The 18,297-nt window shown below is 42.6% G+C and overlaps 2 protein-coding genes across 3 annotated transcripts in view; one reads left to right on the top strand and one right to left on the bottom strand.

Annotated features, from left to right (window-relative positions):
• SLC24A1 (solute carrier family 24 member 1) overlaps nt 1-5,791 on the bottom strand; it is a 37,860-nt gene extending 32,069 nt beyond the window's left edge. The window contains exon 1 of the mRNA XM_007105160.4: nt 5,609-5,791. The gene's annotated coding sequence lies outside the window, so the exon portion shown is untranslated. The remainder of the gene's footprint in view (nt 1-5,608) is intronic.
• A 1,313-nt stretch (nt 5,792-7,104) lies between these two features.
• INTS14 (integrator complex subunit 14) overlaps nt 7,105-18,297 on the top strand; it is a 35,179-nt gene continuing 23,986 nt past the window's right edge. Inside the window, exons 1-4 of one of the 2 annotated variants that reach the window (XM_007105158.4) lie at nt 7,105-7,443; nt 11,660-11,943; nt 14,511-14,618; nt 17,777-17,932. In XM_007105158.4, the coding sequence (XP_007105220.1) occupies nt 11,722-11,943; nt 14,511-14,618; nt 17,777-17,932 (486 nt within the window). In that variant the 5' untranslated portion in view covers nt 7,105-7,443; nt 11,660-11,721. The remainder of the gene's footprint in view (nt 7,444-11,659; nt 11,944-14,510; nt 14,619-17,776; nt 17,933-18,297) is intronic. The other variant, XM_007105159.4, reaches the window with a different exon arrangement.

The raw sequence follows: 18,297 nt of genomic DNA, 5'->3' as shown, positions 1-18,297 counted from the left end.
AGGCCTTTCCCATGGTTCTATTAGAACAGGAGGGAGAGGGAATTAGGCTTTGCATCTGCCACTGAGGGTTTGTGGCTGAGGCTGGTTTATTTCTGGGCCTACCTCAGGAGTTGATATCGACCCTACAGTTGCACAGCGGAATTAGACAAGATTTGGCAGTGGGTGCAAAATCCAATGCCTTCAGTGCCTGGGTGGATAAAATTAAGCTAAATCAGCTTTAGTCAAAGTCAGCAGAGAGTAATGAGGGCTGTGTCTGGACAGAGAATGAATGACCCATCAATAAGCATTGCAGGGGGCTTCCCTGGCGGCACAGTGGTTGAGAATCTGCCTGCCAATGCAGGGAACACGGGTTCGAGCCCTTGTCTGGGAAGATCCCACATGCCGCGGAGCAACTGGGCCCGTGAGTCACAATTACTGAGCCTGCGCATCTGGAGCCTGTGCTCCGCAACAAGAGAGGCCGCGATAGTGAGAGGCCTGCGCACCGCGATGAAGAGTGGCCCCCGCTCACTGCAACTAGAGAAAGCCCTCGCACAGAAACGAAGACCCAACACAGCCATAAATAAATAAATAAATAAATTTAAAACAGGGTGGAAAAAAAAAATAAGCATTGCAATGTAAAACAGTTTAAAAATATTAAAGGCAAACAAAATGGGGCTAGGGGCTGAATTTGACCTACTAGTACTTTGCAACCTCTAATAAAGTAACAAGTCTGACCAGGAGCAAGTCTCCAAAGGTCTCTCATTCTCAGGTTCCTCATTTATAAAACCAAGAAAGACGAACTTCCTCATGGGGTTGCTCTAAGAGGTACAGTGAGAACTTGTGCGGAAGCACTTGGATCTGTCAGATACTGAACTGTGTCACAGTTCAAGAGCTTTTGTTTATATTGTTTTAATTGTTTATATTATATCATTTATAGGATTTCTTTTAAATGACTGTGCAGTTGTCACTGGTGGAAATGAGCAAAATAAGCCCCCAAACATCCCATGACATTTCATCTCTCCAAGCCAGTGGCTGGAGCCATATCTGAAGCAGGGAGTTGCAGGGGGTGACACTTCAGGTTGGTAAGCAGTTCAGAGACAGGGTTTTGGCTTCACAGTCAGGTACCCATCCCGAGGAGCCTGGGGTCTAGAGGAGAGATCAGACAGGTTCTATCAGAGGGCTTCAGTGTGGCCATGCAGGAATCCACACAGTACCAGTACAATTAACAACTCCTCTCTAAGCGAGTGTGAAATAGCCCACTGAGTAAAACTCACCCTATCAAATCTGATCTTACAAAGGAATGTCAACTGAAGCAATAGTGAGGGGTTTTTTTTGGCTTATCAATTGAAAAAGACTAAAAAATTTAATATCCAGTGCTGGTGAAGACACTGGGGATAGAGGGTAAATCTGATACAGCAGCACAAGTGATGCTGTTAAACTGTAAGTGAGATCATGGTCTCTATACGCCAAACTTTCCAGTGGCTTCCCACATCAGCGGAAAAGCTCCAATGATGGTCTGCCAGCATTGCTTGTAGGGCAAAAACTGAAATCTATCTAACATTGATGGAAAACTGGTTACATAAATGATATCACATCTTTCCAATAGTCAATTACATAGCAATTAAAAGGAATGAATATACACACTCACACACACACATGCACATAGGTAGAAACTTTGCAAAGACTATGTAAGAATAGCTGTACTTTTGTCACCAGTAGATACAGAATTAATAAAACCAACCAAACAAAAAAGACCTGGTACTTCATCTCTCAAACCCAGCGGCGGGAACCATACTTGAGGCAAGGAGATATATATGGTTACTTCTAGGAAAAAACCACTAATTTCTCACTTCATGTACTTTGAAACTGTTTGAATGTTTCCCATATAAATGAATTACTTTCACAACTTTTTTAAAACTAGTTTTGTTTTGCTTTATCTGCTTTTTCATTGAAATATACTACCAAAGTTTTAAGAGGGTGAGGAGTGAGCCTGACAAGACAGATGCAGGCCCAGATCATGAGAGGCCTTTAAAAATTTAGAGTTTATAACATTTTTCAAAGGAGAGGGAGTCCTACATAAAAAAGTTCAGTTCTACTTTCTTAGACAAATGTAGTACCCACCAAATTTTCTCTGTTTTCTCCCTTTGACCTTTCTTCTAATAACCTCTCTTCCTTCCCTCCTGTCTTCTTTCCACAAATGCATATCGAGTGTCACGTGCCAGACCCTGAGGATCCAGTGGTGGATAAGATTCACCCCTATTTACAGAGCAGAGATGAAGTTAATTGAAACTGGAATTGTACAAAGTCGTTTCTTTGTTCAATGAGTCTTTCCATTATTTTAGACTGGGGAAGCTCTGTGGTTTTCTCAAATGCTGTGGAAAAGACTGAAGGAGGATTAAGAGGGAGGTCAGAGTTTCCTCATCAAATACGTAGCAAATGAAGAAAGACATGGAGGAATAAACCTATAGATTAAGAGACTTCAGAGATATATCAAGAGATTGCACTGACTTATGAGACAACTGGACATTTGAAAGCTGACTGGGTATTTGATGATATTAGGGATTTATTGTTAATTATTTTAAATGTGACAATGGTAGTGTAATTGTTGTGGGTTTAAGTATCTCTCTGTCAAGAGAATGAGAAGACAAGTCGGACTGGGAGAAAATATTTGCAAAATACATGTCTGATAAGGGACTGTTATCCAAAATATACAAACAACACTTAAAACTCAACAAGGGGACTTCCCTGGTGGTCCAGTGGTTAAGAATCCACCTTCCACTGCAGGGGGCATGGGTTCTATCCCTGCCCAGGGCACTAAGATCCCACATGCAGCCAAAAAAAAAAAATCAATCAATCAATTAATCAATCAATAAAAGATGTTAAAAAAAAAAACTCAACAAGAAGAAAACAAACAACCTGATTAAAAAATGGGCAAAAGACCTGAACAGACACTTTGCCAAAGAAGATATACAGATGGCATGTAAGCATATGAAAAGATGTTCAACATCATGTATCACTAGGGAACTGCAAATTAAAGCAACAATGAGATACCACTATACAGCTATTACAATAGTGAAAATCCAGAACACTGACATCATCAAATGCTGGTGAGAATGTAGAGCGTCAGGAACTCTCATTCACTGCTGCTGGGAATATATAATGGTACAACCACTTTGAAAGACAGTTTTGCAGTTTCCTACAAAACTAAACATATGGGCTTCCCTGGTGGCGCAGTGGTTGAGAGTCTGCCTGCTAATGCAGGGGACACGGGTTCGAGCCCTGATCTGGGAGGATCCCACATGCCACGGAGCAGCTAGGCCCGTGAGCCACAACTGCTGAGCCTGTGTGTCTGGAGCCTGTGCTCTGCAACAAGAGAGTCCGCGATAGCGAGAGGCCCACACACCGCGATGAAGAGTGGCCCCCGTTTGCTGCAACTGGAGAAAGCCCTCGCACAGAAACGAAGACCCAACACAGCAAAAATAAACAAATAAATTTTTTTAAAAGGGTATAAATAGTTAAAAAAAAAAAACTAAACATATGCTTACCATACAAGCCAGCAATCTCTCTCCATGGTATTTATTCAATTGAGTTGAAAAACCAATGCCCATACAAAGCCATGCACAAGGATGTTTATGGCAGCCTTAGCGATAACTGCCAAAACTTGGAAGCAACCAAGATATTCTTCAGCAAACTGTGGAACTTCAAAGCAGTGGAATATTATATAGCACTAAAAAGAAATGAACTATCAAGCCATGAACAGACATAAAGGAAACTTAATTGCATATTACTAAGCAAAAGAAGCCAATCTGAAAAGCCTACTTACTGTATGATTCTAATTATATGACATTCTGGAAAGGGCAAACCATGAAGACAGTAAAAGATCAGTGGTTCCTGGGAGTCATGGGAGAGGCAGGGATAAAAAGAGCACAAAGGATTTTTAGAGCAGTGAAACTACTCTGTATGATATTACAATAGTAGATACATGTCATTATACATTCGTCAAAACCCGTAGAATGTACAACACCAAGAATGAACCCTATAATAAACTATGGACTTTGGGTGATAATGATGTGTCAATGTAGGTTCATAGAGTATAACAAATGTATCACTCTGGTGCTGGGATGTTGATGGTGGAGGAGGCTGTGCGTGTGCCGACAAAGTATTTGGGAACTCTCTGTACTTTCCACTCCACTTTGCTGTGAACCTAAAAGTGCTCTAAAAATAAAGTTTATTAATTTTAAAAATCCTTCTCTTTTAGAGATACATAATGAAATACTTATGGACAAGATGTTATGCTGTGATCTGTATCAAAACAATATGTTGGGGAGAAGTGGGTAGGGGTATAAATGGAACAAGACTGAGAATTGAGTTGATAGTAAAAATAGGGTGAAGGGTACATGGGGATTTATCATGCTATTCCCCTATCTTTCTCTATGTTTGAAAATATTCAATAATAAAAATTTTTAAGACAAAAGGGTCATATCTACAATTTCTTTGGACTTCCCCTTTGGTGAAAATAGAGGAATGGGGTAGGATGATGAGGGAAAGCAGATAGCCTGGAGCTTGGAAGTATGATTTGGAAGTGGACATGGTCCAGACTAGAGGAGGCAGGAAGGAAGACAGGACAAAGGACAGCACAGGAGATGGAAAGGAAGGGAAGAACAGAAAAGGAATGTGGGCTCACCACCTTCCCCTAACCTCTCTTCCCCTTTTCCTCACTCACTCACTCCTTACCCTTCCTCTCTGTAGGTGAGGAAGGAAATCACCTTGGGAACTTAACAATGAAGATTCCAGGCACCAACCCATGAAATTCCAATTCAGTCAGCATGGCCTGGGAATCTACATTTTCAACACGTGCTGTTGGAGAATTGGATGGGTACATGAACCTCCCTTGAACCCCAGTACCTGGCTTCTGTGAGCAGCTTGCTATTTCTGTCACTAACCTTTACTCTGCCAGACTGGAGACCAAATCACTCTGCCTTTCAAAGCCTCTGTGACAGCTGTCTACTGTTTCAAAGCAGGAAAAAATAAAGGGGATCATAGATTATGCAAAGGAAGTTGTTTACCGATTTCCTTTAAAGTATGTGTGGAAACATGCAAATGCTAAGGGTCTCTTGAGTGGGAAAAAGAAAATTAGCCAGCTATGGCTTGAAAGACCTCTCCTTTAAGACCTTCTAACTCTTGGTACTAATGTTCTCTGATTTTATATTCACTGAACAACCTTTTGATTTTTAATGGGATTCTACTAAGAATTAAAAAACAAAAACAAAAGCACCTACCAGTTGCCCTATGTGATGTGGTCCTCTTGGTAGTCCTACCTTTTATCATCAGTTTTAATCAATTGCCTTTTGCTTCCCTGGTCTCCTGAAAGCCTGTATTCAGAAGAACTAGAAGATGTGATCACCCATCAGCAAACTAATAAACTCAATCTCTAGGACTGGGTAAGGTAATGAATCAGTCCATGGAGCTGAGCTGGAACTACCAGGAGAACAGTGACAGCAGGGCTAAGTCATCAGCACATTAGGAGTAGCTTGAAAACTCCCTTGCCCACACGTTCTTGGCCACATCCCTCCCACTAGGGAAAGAATTAGAAACTACAACGAAGTAATCAGGATGCAGCCTTACTTACCTAGATTCCAGTGCCTGCTCAAGCATAAAAGGGTCTTGAGATGGTGAAACCAGCCAAGTTGGAGAGAGAAGTTCTGAAGCAAATAGGGCAGTCTGCCTGCCCCTGGGCCCTGATGCTGACAGGGACATTCCCATGGAGTGATGCGCCTTCCTCTGTCACCTCTGATATAAGGAGGGGACAGGAAAGAACTACAAGCAACTGGAGCCCACACTCTCCCACAGAACAAGCTGTGGAGAAAAGTCAGACTCAGTTGTTCGGTTCAAAGCATCCTCCCCCCTTGACCCACCTCCTACCTCACCTTCTCCCACCAACCAAAAGAAAAGGAAGCAAAGGCCTAAAGCCTTCTAGAGGCCTTTCTGTTCCCACTTGTAACCTATGTGGTACAGCATTGTTTTTTGAACCATAACTACCCAGGGGCCTGCTGGCATCCATTCAGGCCTACCTCTAGCTGGCATCTGCTAGCTAAGAGGTTAGAAAGAAAGTCACTCCTTGTCCCCTCAAGGACCTCGCTGAGGCACAGGTTGCTATGGGGACACGAAGTGGTGAGAGGTGAGGTGCGAGAGGTAAGGTAAGTGAGGGCCCATGATGACTCACAGGAAAGCCTAAATGCAAATCCCTCAGCAGCGCACCTTGGCCAAGGCAGGGGAACCGACTGAACCCTCCCTCTACTTCCCTCAAAGGGGTCGGGGATAAAGTGAGCATCCGGGCTGAGGAGACCAAGAGGGAAAGTCTTGACGTGTAAACTGGCTCACGTCAGCTACGAAAAATACACAGCGTGCTCAGTATGAGCACTCCTCAGGCAGGAATTACAATTTAAAAAGAGTAGGAAGGGCTTCCCTGGTGGCGCAGTGGTTGAGAGTCCGCCTGCCGATGCAGGGGACACGAGTTCGTGCCCCGGTCCGGGAAGCTCCCACATGCCGCGGAGCGGCTGGGCCCGTGAGCCATGGCCGCTGAGCCTGCGCGTCCAGAGCCTGTGCTCCGCAACGGGAGAGAGGCCCGCGTACCAAAAAAAAAAGAGTAGGAAGAGGATTCTGTCAACTAGTTCAGAGGATATGAATGAGGGGTCTGAAGAAGGACGGGGAAGAGAGGCAAATATCAGTGAGGGTCAGGCTGGTGCACCAGGTGAGTGAAGAGACAGAGTGTGAATTGGTCACGCGGTTACCCAGACAGGTGAGGCCCACGGGCCAACGAGAGGCAGGTGGGCAGGAGGCCAGAAACAAATAAGGAAGAGCCCGAGAAAGGGGAGGGAGAGAACAGGCGAACACAACCCGGGCCTGGAGCAGTTGGAGACTATGTGGGGAGTTGGGTCGCGGCGGTGGTCGCAGACAAAACGCTGCGAAGAGAAGGACTGAGGAAAACGCTCCTTGCAGCTTCTCCGCTGAGGCAACGCCCCACCCACGACGTTCTTAAAACCCCGCCCCAAGCGCCTAGCGCACACCCGGCGCCGAGTTCCGTTTCGTCGCGCGGCCATATACTTCCGGCTGCGGTGAGCTGCCGGAAAGGTTTTGGTGACGGACTGTGCCGGTGATGGGCGCGGGGTGAGTGGAGGGGGCTGGAGACCGTAGGCTGTCTTGGATTGCTTGTTGGAGCTGCAGGAGAAGGGGTCGGCGGCGGGGAACAACGCGGGGCCGACTCCTGGCCTTTCCGCCGCCGAGGTGGCCGCCCCGCGCCGTCTCTGCGGCGCCAGTTCCGGGGCACTGCCTTTGGCCTCCCTTCGCTCTGCCGCGCCAGAGCTCCGCACAAGCACCACGATGTCGGCCCCCTGCCCAGGCCCCCTTCGCCTCCTCTTCCCATAAGAGACTTCCAGATCTCAAAGATTTTTGACTGATTTTAAGGTAAAAATACATCCCCAGGCAGACGCGATCCAAATGCAGGAGTTCTGTATTTACAGGTTGCCACTTTAGAGGTGAAGTTGTAACTGAACGGTGGAGGGGACTCATCCGGGCAAGAGATGTGAGGCCAACAGACAAACTTAAGATTAAGTTAGCGGATCCTTAGAAATTCGAGTGGAATCACGCTTTAAGAGCGATACTCCTCAGAATCAGTTCTTTATGAACGAGCTAATTGTCTCCTGGGAAGAATTATAAATGTGTAGCTGATGGAGATGACCAAATCAAGGGGCTAAGGGCTATTCTCAGGAGTAGACTGTTCTTGAGAAAAGAAGACCACTGGTTGTATTAAGCATTGTATGTAAACTGTACTTACGAGAAAGCTATGGGGGTGGGGTGGAGGACTTTAGGGTAAGAATCAACCCAAGAGAGAGGTAACATGGTGTTTTCACAAAATTGCTGGACTGTGTGGGCAGGGATTTTTTTTTTTTTAATCAAGCCTAGGCTACTTGAAGTAAAAGATGAGTGAACCATCCTTAAAGAACATCCATCCATCTTTTACTTCTGTGCTGACAACCTGAGTTCTAAACTGGTTTCCCATGACTTTGCCATTGTTAGGGGTGGGTGTTTGGGGGACACAAATGCATCAGTCTGAAGAAAGAGCCAGCTCCGTAAGTGTCTCCCCAGAATGCAAGCCTGCCAGCTATGGTCACCCATTCCAGTGTTACAGCAGATTTCATGAGCTGGAAATGCTTTCTTATATATGAGCTAAATCTGTGTATCCTGATTCTCTTTCTCCTAAGAGATGAGGCCAGTACTCCACATCCCCAGCTTTCAGTAACGTAAAGACCTCTGCCTGAATGGGAATACCATAGGAGCTGGATAAACTCTGTATGTGGGCAGAGGTGTAGAAGTTCCTGATATCTCTCCTTGAATGAGGAGAGGAGGAAGTGTGTTTCTGGTGTCCAGAGTTAAAATTTGTAATGTGTTTTGCCAAAAAATTAATGTTACATCTGGTGCTGAGAGGTAGTTTACTAGTCATTATGAAGTATTTGTCAAGTACATACTGTGTGCCCACTGCTGTGATAGGTTCTGAGGAGACATTGGTGGGCAAAATCTCACACTGTCCCTGTTCTTGTTGAGCTTATGATCTAATGTAGTGTAGTTGAACCAGTATTGCACAGGACCTCACTTCTTGAACAACACAGCTGAGACCCAGAAAGGGTCTGGAAAGACTGAGTAGATGAAATAGCACCAAGTTGATAACGCCTAAGCTCACGCACTTGACAGCAGAAGAAATTCACAGGCTCTCAGAGCCTGTTAACTTTGACTTCGGACACAGTTTTAGCAAGCTGGATTACCTGGCTTTCCAACTCATAGTAGCCAAGAAGCAGCAAATGGGAAAGAGGGAGGATGATTACAGAGAAGAGTGGAATGCAAAATGATGGTCCAAAAATTAGTTACAAAGAGGAGGCACCAAAACAGAACACAACAGCACAACAGCCTTGATCCTTTGAGTACAAGGCAGTGTTTCTGGGTATGTTCTGTACAATACTTGTTCCATGGCACCAACTAATGATCAGAGAAGGGTTAAATGGGAAACACAGAGTTAACAAATTAAACTGGATTCTTTGCTGTAGAGCTTCTCAGTGTCTTTAATAAGACCTAAACTCATTTTTCTTGGAGCATCCCTCCAGGACAGTGTTCTGCAGCACACACTTGGGAGAGTGCTGGTATAAATTAAAACATGAGGGCAGCAGCGTGCTGGGCAGTATTGGTGTTCAAAGTTGTGATGCTAAGTCAGAGTGAATTATGTTTAACATGCTGTGCTTAATGAGGCGCAGAATAAGGATGCACATTTTGGTTTCTTTTTAATAAATTTATTTTATTTTTGGCTGCGTTGGGTCTTCGTTGCTGCACGTGGGCTTTTCTCTGGTTGCGGAGAGTGGCGCCCCTGGTTACGGTGCACAAGCTTCTCATTGCGGTGGCTTCTCTTGTGGAGCACAGGCTCTAGGTGTGCGGGCTTCAGTAGTTGTGGCACGTGGGCTCAGTAGCTGTGGCTCACGAGCTCTAGAGTGCAGGCTCAGTAGTTGTGGTGCGCAGGCTTAGTTGCTCCACAGCATGTGGGATCTCCCCAGACCAGGGCTTGAACCCGTGTCCCCTGCATTGGCAGGCAGATTCTTAAACCACTGCACCACCAGGGAATCCCACATTTTAGTTTTTTCTATCAAAATGGTTAAACATTTTGGAAAGGAGTCTGGAAGAGTAATTTATATATCTCCTTTAGTCTTTATCCATGTTGGATACATGAGGCATTTGTATTTGAAAGGCCATTATGTGGTAAAAAGGCTTTTCGTACTTGACATGAGTCCCTGATCCCCATTTATAACATTGTTTCCGTGAGGCAGTATGCTCAGAGTTCCCAACAGCCTACTTACAAATGGAATTTTAGAATAGCACACGTTTGCAGTTGGACACTGTACTAAAACAAGCCCTCTGGCCACTGTTAAGTGGTTTTTTGTTGTTGTTGTTGTTGTTGTTTTTTGTGGTATGCGGGCCTTCCTCTGCTGTGGCCTCTCCCTCTGCGGAGCACAGGCTCCGGACGCGCAGGCTCAGCGGCCATGGCTCACGGGCCCAGCCGCTCCGCGGCATGTGGGATCCTCCCAGGCCGGGGCGCGAACCCGGTTCCCCTGTATCGGCAGGCGGACGCGCAACCACTGCGCCACCAGGGAAGCCCTGTTAAGTGTTTTGAAGTAAGTTCCAAAAAAGAAATTAGTGAACATTAAATTTCTAACTTGTTTATGTCCATCCTGAGTGTTCTCTAATTGTGTATATGCAATATATGCAGTATGATTTTTATGAAGTTGTAATCGGTGTATACATACAGGCCTGTGACCTGCTTTTCTCAGTTACTAATACCTATATAAATATTTCTGATATCTATATGTATCATTTATTTATAGTTATATGATATTTCATTGTGTGAGTAGACTATAGTTTGCTTAATAATAGAGTAGCAGCAGCAAGAGCAGATCTGTATATCTGGGAACTTTTTTCTTTATTTTTGAGCACAGAAATGTTTTCTTCATGCTAATTCTCAATCCATAATTCTAAAAAGCTCTTTGTTTTCTCCATTTCTTCTACATTTTGACTTTTATACAGTTTCATGAGATAATGCCAGCTGTCATACATATTCTTTAATTTTGCTCTTTTCCTTCATAGTTAAAGAGCTGTTGCCTCGTTTATCTGCAGTGAGTACTACTGAGGCTAGCAGTTTGTTGTTTTTGTCATGCTTAATGATTTCCAGCTTTGTCTAATTTGGACTATGACTTTACTAGCCTTTTCTTTTTTTAAAATTTATTTATTTATTGTTTTTGGTTGCGTTGGGTCCTCGTTGCTGCGCGCGGGCTTTTCTCTCGTTTCAGCGAGTGGGGGCTACTCTTCGTTGCGGTGCGCGGGCTTCTCTTGTTGCGGAGCACGGGCTCTAGGCACATGGGCTTCAGTAATTGTGGCACCTGGGCTCGGTATCTGTGGCTCGTAGGCTCTAGAGCGCAGGCTCAATAGTTGTGGCGCACGGGCTTAGTTGCTCCGCGGCATGTGGGATCTTCCCGGACCAGGGCTCGAACCTGTGTCCCCTGCATTGGCAGGCAGATTCTTAACCACTGCGCCACCCGGGAAGCCCGACTTTTTGTTTTTATATTTTGCGTTCATTTTAATTTTTTTAAAAAGGACATCAAGCAACAAGATAATTCAGCAAACACTTGCCCAAATACTGCTGTATTGAGTAAGATAGTGAAGGTGCCCAAAAAGAATGGTTGATTGTCAAAAAGCACCACCATAAGACAACTACAAATGTTCTTTAGTAAATTAAGTGTTGGAAAGGTGATGTAGGAGTGTTTGTTATATTAAATTGTGTAAGATTTGAAAGTATTCAACTCAAGAGCTCCCTGAATTTAATATTTTGTTTTATTTTGTTTTTACTAGAAACATTTAAGATGGTCCTTGATTTATGGTCATTTAGTGGGTGATTCTAGGAGTGGTCCTCACAGTGAACTAAGCTGCTTGCTTCCTTCCCACTGAATTCCCTGAAGATTTGTCCTCACCTCAACTTAAATGGGGTTTGCCTTCACTTATTTCTGGAAAGTTAGGTTAAAATTATGATTAAAAAAATACTTTTTTCTCTCCATGACATGCAAGACCTAATCATATTTATTTTCTACAGCATTTCTCTATCTATAGCTATCTGTTTACGTTCTGACTGGGAACACTGGGATCACTTTCATCATGCCTACAGTGGTGGTAATGGACGTATCCCTTTCCATGACCCGACCTGTGTCTATCGAGGGGTCCGAGGAATATCAGCGCAAGCACCTGGCAGCCCATGGTTTGACAATGCTGTTTGAACACATGGCCACAAATTACAAGCTTGAGTTTACAGCTCTGGTGGTTTTTTCATCACTCTGGGAATTGATGGTTCCCTTCACAAGAGATTATAACACCCTACAGGTACAAAAAGGAATGAGTTATTGTATGTACCAGGCCCAATTTATAGGAAGGAAAACAGTATTATCATATTGCACTGAATATTTAGAACTGGCATTATTTAAAGATAAGTCTATGGGTATAATATCTGAGTATAACTGTAAAACAAGGATTCATAACCAGTAGGCCTTCTGCTGTTAGAGCTATGAGTTAGAGCTGTGAGTTGTTGCTGTAGCCTCCTCTTTTGGTTTTCTGGAATTCTCTGTGGGAGGGGAGCATCTCAGGATGTAGTGCCTTGTCCCCTAAAGTTCAGGATCTTTAGGTTCAACACTTTACTCTTTTCTACTTTTCTATAAAACAGTCCTTCCAGGGACTTCCCTGGTGGCTCAGTGATTAAGAATCCGCCTGCCAATGCAAGGGACATGGGTTTGAGCCCTGGTCCGAGAAGATCCCACATACTGCGGAGCAACTAAGCCCATGCGGCACAACTACTGAGCCTGCAAGCCACAGCTACTGAGCCCATGCACCTAGAGCCCGTGCTATGCAACGAGAAAAGCCACCGCAAGGAGAAACCCATGCACCACAATGAAGAGTAGCCACCACTTGCTGCAACTAGAGAAACCCCGCACGCAGCAATGAAGACCCAACACAGCCAAAAATAAATAAATTTTTAAAAAAGAAAAATAGTCCTTTCTTATAAAACCCTTATTCTAGAGTGTTTCAGGACTATATTTCCTCCCCAGCAAATAGCAATTGATTTACAGATGCCAAGAAATCATTTTAAAACCTTGATTGATAGGTGTTACCTTCCAAAGGTGTTGTCTGTGATATGCCAAAGAATTACTTTCTGACAACATCTCTAAATGATTACTATTTCCAGCAATGCCTAGCACAGTTCCTTGCCCATAGTGAGCAGTCAGTAAGTGTTTGTGGAATTAAAATGAACAGTTTAATAGTTGATAGGCAGTTTAGAAATTCAGGATCAATATAGTTTGCTTTTTTAAATATAAGTAATAAAATTTTGTTAAATCATTTATTATCTCACATTTTTTTTTAAAAAAATCTATTTATTTATTTATTTATTTTGGCTGCACCGGGTCTTAGTTGCAGCATGTGAACTCTCAGTTGCAGCATGCAGACCCTTAGTTGTGGAATGCAGAGTCTCAGTTGCAGCATGTCAGCTTCTTAGTTGTGGCGTGTGGACTCTTAGTTGCGGCATGTGAACTCTTAGTTACAGCATGCATCTGAGATCTAGTTCCCCGACCAGGGGTCGAACCCAGGCCCCCTGCATTGGGAGCATGGAGTCTTACCCACTGGACCAGGAGGGAAGTCCTTATCTCACATTTTTTTAAGTGACTCAAAAGCTTTTGTTTTTTCCTTTTTTAATTGCACTGGATTTCTTATAGGTGAGTAAACTAAGGATCTTCGATGTTCAGCAGTTCTGAAATTTAAAGAATTGCTATATAGGTAGTGAAGAGTAATGGTTGAGTCCTGGAGTCTGACTGACTGGGTTCAAATCTAGATTCTGCCACTTCTAAGTGTAAGACCTGGGAAAGTGACCTAATCATTTTGTACCTCAGTTTCCTTATTTTAAAAATAGGTTAATTGGGCTTCCCTGGTGGCGCAGTGGTTAAGAATCTGCCTGCCAATGCAGGGGACACGGGTTTGAGCCCTGGTCCGGGAAGATCCCACATACCGCAGAGCAACTAAGCCCGTGTACCACAACTACTCAGCCTGCGCTCTAGAGCCCGTGAGCCACGACTACTGAAGCCTGCGTGCCACAACTACTGAAGCCCGTGTGCCACAACTACTGAAGCCCGCACACCTAGAGCCCGTGCTCCGCAACAAAAGAAGCCACCGCAATGAGAAGCCTGCACACCACAACAAAGAGTAGCCCCTGCTCACCGCAACTAGAGAAAGCCCATGTGCAGCAATGAAGACCCAATGCAGCCAAAAATAAATAAATAAAATTTTTTAAAAATAAAAATAGGTTAATTATCTATACCTTATAGCAGGGGTCCCCAACCCCCACCCCCAGCCACACAGCAGGAGGTGAGCAGTGGGCAGCCAGCAAAGCTTCATCTGCCGCTCCCCATCGCTCAGATTACTGCCTTAACCATCCCCTGCCCCGCCCCACCCACCCCCCGTCTGTGGAAAAATTGTCTTCCATGAAACCAGTGTCTGGTGCCAAAAAAGTTGGGGACCACTGCATTATAGGATGTTGTCATGATTAAATGCATGTAAAATGCCTAGAATGATGATGGTATTCAGTAAATTTTGTCATTATTTTTGTGATGTCTTTAAACGTTTTTCATTTTAATTATTTCTTTCAAGGTCCACTTAATAAAGATATGAACTTGATGGACAATTCACTCTCACCTAATGAGAGAACAGAATAAAGGGAAGCTCTTTTAATCATCCTTTATAGTTGAGGAAATCTGTTTTACCATTTTTCTTTAAGAACGTATGCTTTGGGCTCTCAGAAACACAATGTCCCCTGTGTAACATTCATGCTTTGAACAATTTTTTTTTTTTGGTAACAAATTAAAACAGTAAAGAATAATGAGCAATTTTATCTTTCATTCAATCAGGAAGCACTAAGTAATATGGATGATTATGATAAAACCTGCTTGGAGTCTGCATTAGTTGGTGTTTGCAATATCGTTCAGCAAGAATGGGGTGGTGCAATTCCTTGTCAGGTAATGATCAATTCTTTTTCTTTGCCCTAAGTTAAAAACATTAACCACTGCGGTGCTTCAATTTTGTTCAGGCTCTGACACAGCATACATTGTAATTTCCACACACTATGTTATACGCTTTTGGTATCTTTTTAAAAGAAGGCACTAAATCATCACTAATATACTCAGAAAGTAGCACAAATATGCCTTAAGGAAAGCATCCTCCTAGTAAACTGACTTACTGCAAACTAGCATTGTTTGTATAAAGCACAAAGGGCTCACAGTGGAATTTTAGAACACCCCCTGGAAGGGGCGATTATAATTTTGAGTGATATAATTGTAAACATCAGTACAATATAGTCTATCTTCATTATTCCAGTGTAGCATTTATTCAGCAGACTTTTAACCTTCTCAGCTACCTGGGTTGTCTAAAAAGTGAGGTGTATGTCATAAAATCTGTTGCCCTTTCCTTAAGAGTCCACAATAGGTCCACAAATAGCATCAAATCAGAGCAGAGTTGTAGCAATTGGAAGTTTGCTATAAACAGGTGCTTTGAGACGTGGTAGCATATTTTAAAGGAGAAAACAGAAAAGTTGCTAAAAGGAAAATCATAATAGTCTACAACAGGAATCAGCAAACGTTTTCCGTATTTTAGGCTTTGCAGGTGTCTGAGGCAACTCCTCAACTCTGTTGTCATAGCACGAAAGCAGTCATAGATAATAAGTAAATAAATGTGCATGGCTCTGTTCCAGTAAAACTTTATTTACAGAAACAGTCAGTGGGCCATAGTATATGATTTTTTATTATAGGGTCAAATACGAGTTTCCTCAGTAGTGTCAGTAGCATCACCAATATTTGTTTTTTAAATAAATATAAGATTGTGGCTGCCTTGGGGTGAGGAAAGGTTAGGGGCTGACCCAAATAAAACATGAGGGAATATGAGAAGTGATAGAACTGGTCTGTTCTTGACAGTAGAAGTGGTTACATCACTGAATGCATTTGTCGGAACTCATAGAACTATATACTAAAAAGGGTGAATTTTATTGCATATGAATTATATCTCAATAAACCCAGCTTTTTTTTTTAAGCTTTTTTGTTTTTTCTTACTGTTTTTTCTTACTCAGGTAGTTGAGTTGTTTTATACAGTATGAACTCATGGGTTAGTGAAGACCCTGAGCTACTACTAAAAGGTTAAAAATCAGATCACTTTAGTGGACACTTGCTAAAAAAGCCAGTAAATACCTTTTGATCAATTTCCTTTCAGAAATAAAAACCTTTGGCACCTTGCTTCATAAACATTATTTATTTGGTAAAACCATGCATACAGACTGTCTAATTTCCTAGCAGTATAATGAATAAGTGAAGTTTTGTTGTCAATATCTTCTGAACTGGAAGCTAGCAGGTAGCACAGTTTCATTTGCCACTTCTTCAGTGGTTTTAGAGAAGAAACTCAGAAAACACGTAAGAGCCAGACCTTGTGCACCATGCAGACTTCTGCCTTTTAATATTTTTTTCTTCCTTTGCAAAAAGGAGGAATCTGAATTTGAGATATACTGTACCCTGAGGGGAAGGAGCTGGGCCTGGATCCACTTAGACTTGCTTGGTGAGTTTTGGGGTGAACCAGGTCCAAAACACAGTGGACGTTATTAGTGATTGTTTTTATAATCAGTTACTATCAAACGGATTTGTTTTAATGTGGAATATTTTTAACCAGGTTTTTAAAGAGCTGGACTATGTTTTCATTATCTGAGTAAAGTCTGTCTCATTTTGACATTACAAGAAATATTTCATTATTACACAGCATCTGAAAAAGCTAGTGGCAGAAGTAAATCATTATGTAGCAATTGTTGGTACCTAGAAGAGGGGTTTGCCTTGACTGTCTTCCTAAGAGATGACATCTCTCCAGGGAACCTCTATTAAGCATTCTTGGGCTTTAGAAGTAAGTGCCAGTCTTGGCACTTCACGTGGTGCAACCACCTAATACTGCCTTACTGGTTTGTTATTGTTAAGTTGCTAGGCTAGGGAGAGCAAAAATAATCCTCCCCTGGATTGCTTGGGAAGTCCACCCAGGACTTTCCAAGGATTGCTTTAAACAGTGAGGAAAAGGAAAATGATTTGTAACGTCTATTGTTGGTATGTTTTGAAGGCTTTTAAAAATTACAGGTTGATTAAGAATGCATTTTAAAGGTCTTGACCATGTCTGGTTAAATGGCTTTTATAAATACATATTTAATGCAGTTGTCATTTTAGTTGACCAGGGGTAGGTAAAGTTTGTCATCTTTGAAAATAAAGTGTCAAGGTTCAGTCTTCAGACTTCTGTGCTGGTACTTCCTAGGGACACACGTAAAATAGGTCCTTATGCCATTTTTTTTCTTTTTCCGCTGCTTCAGGTCTTAGTTGCAGCATGCGGGATCTTTTTGTTGCGGGGGGGCCTCTCTCTAGTTGTGGCGTTCGAGTTTTCTCTCTCTCTTTGTGGTGCGCTGGCTCCAGGGCACGTGAGCTTAGTTGCCCCAGGGCGTGTGGGATCTTAGTTCCCCAACCAGGGATTGAACCCGTGTCCCCGGCATTGGAAGGCAGATTCTTTACCGCTAGACCACCAGGGAAGTACCCTTTATGCCATTTTTGACACCAGTGTCTTAGATGCCAACTCCTTCTCTAAGAGATAGGATTCTAGTTTTAATACAATTAAGTAAGAATTGGTTATGAATGGTTTTGTCTTTTTTTAAAGTGTTCATAGGTAGGTGCTTTTTTAAAAGGTTTAATAAGACAAAATACAGTAAAATGCATAGATCTTAAGTATACAGTTTACTGAGTTTTCACAAATGTATATACCTATGTAACCACTCCTCAAGTTAAGATATAGAACATTTCCATTACTATAGAGTTTTCTCATGCCCCTTTCTACTCAGTATCACCCCACAACCCCTATTTGATTTATCTTAGTTTTGTTTTACGTGGTCTGAACTTAATATATATGTGTAGAATCGTATCAATACAATGTGTCTGTCATCTTTCACTTGACAAATGTTGTTGAGATTTATTCACATCTTTGTATTCCTGCAGAGGTACATTTTTCAGTGTAAATGCAATTAGGGAGAAATGAAAACATTGCCAAATGAGACTGCATTAAATAAATATGTTATTTCATGTACAAAACTTCTCTCACTTTTTGTGAACAGGTTGTTCTGGTGACAGATGGCTGTCTTGGCATTGGTAGAGGGTCACTGCGGCACTCCCTAGCTACTCACAGCCAACGCAGTGAGAGCAACAGGTTCCCACTACCTTTTCCTTTCCCATCTAAGTTATACATCATGTGCATGGCAAATCTGGAGGAGGTAATGCTTTTTACTAAGTTCTTTTTAGTTTGATTAGATACATTTTAGGATTCAGAAATGGAATATATTTTTTAGTATATTCCATTAATATTATATTACATATATAGGCATGTCTCGGAGATATTGCAGGTTCCATTCCAGACCACCACAATAAAGCGGGGATCACAATAAAGCAAGTTGCATTAATTTCTTTTTTTCCCAGTGCATATAGAAGTTTTGTTTGTACTATACTGTTGTCTATTAAGAGTGCAATAGCATTGTCTAAATAAAAACAATGTACATACCTTATTTTTAAAATATTTTATTGGGGCTTCCCTGGTGGCGCAGTGGTTGCGCGTCCGCCTGCCGATGCAGGGGAACCGGGC

This window comes from Physeter macrocephalus, chromosome 11 (genome assembly GCF_002837175.3).
Source record: "Physeter macrocephalus isolate SW-GA chromosome 11, ASM283717v5, whole genome shotgun sequence".
In the NCBI taxonomy this organism is placed as follows: domain Eukaryota; kingdom Metazoa; phylum Chordata; class Mammalia; order Artiodactyla; family Physeteridae; genus Physeter; species Physeter macrocephalus.
Note: the sequence above shows the minus strand (reverse complement) of the source record. Positions and strands in the feature narration are given on the sequence as shown.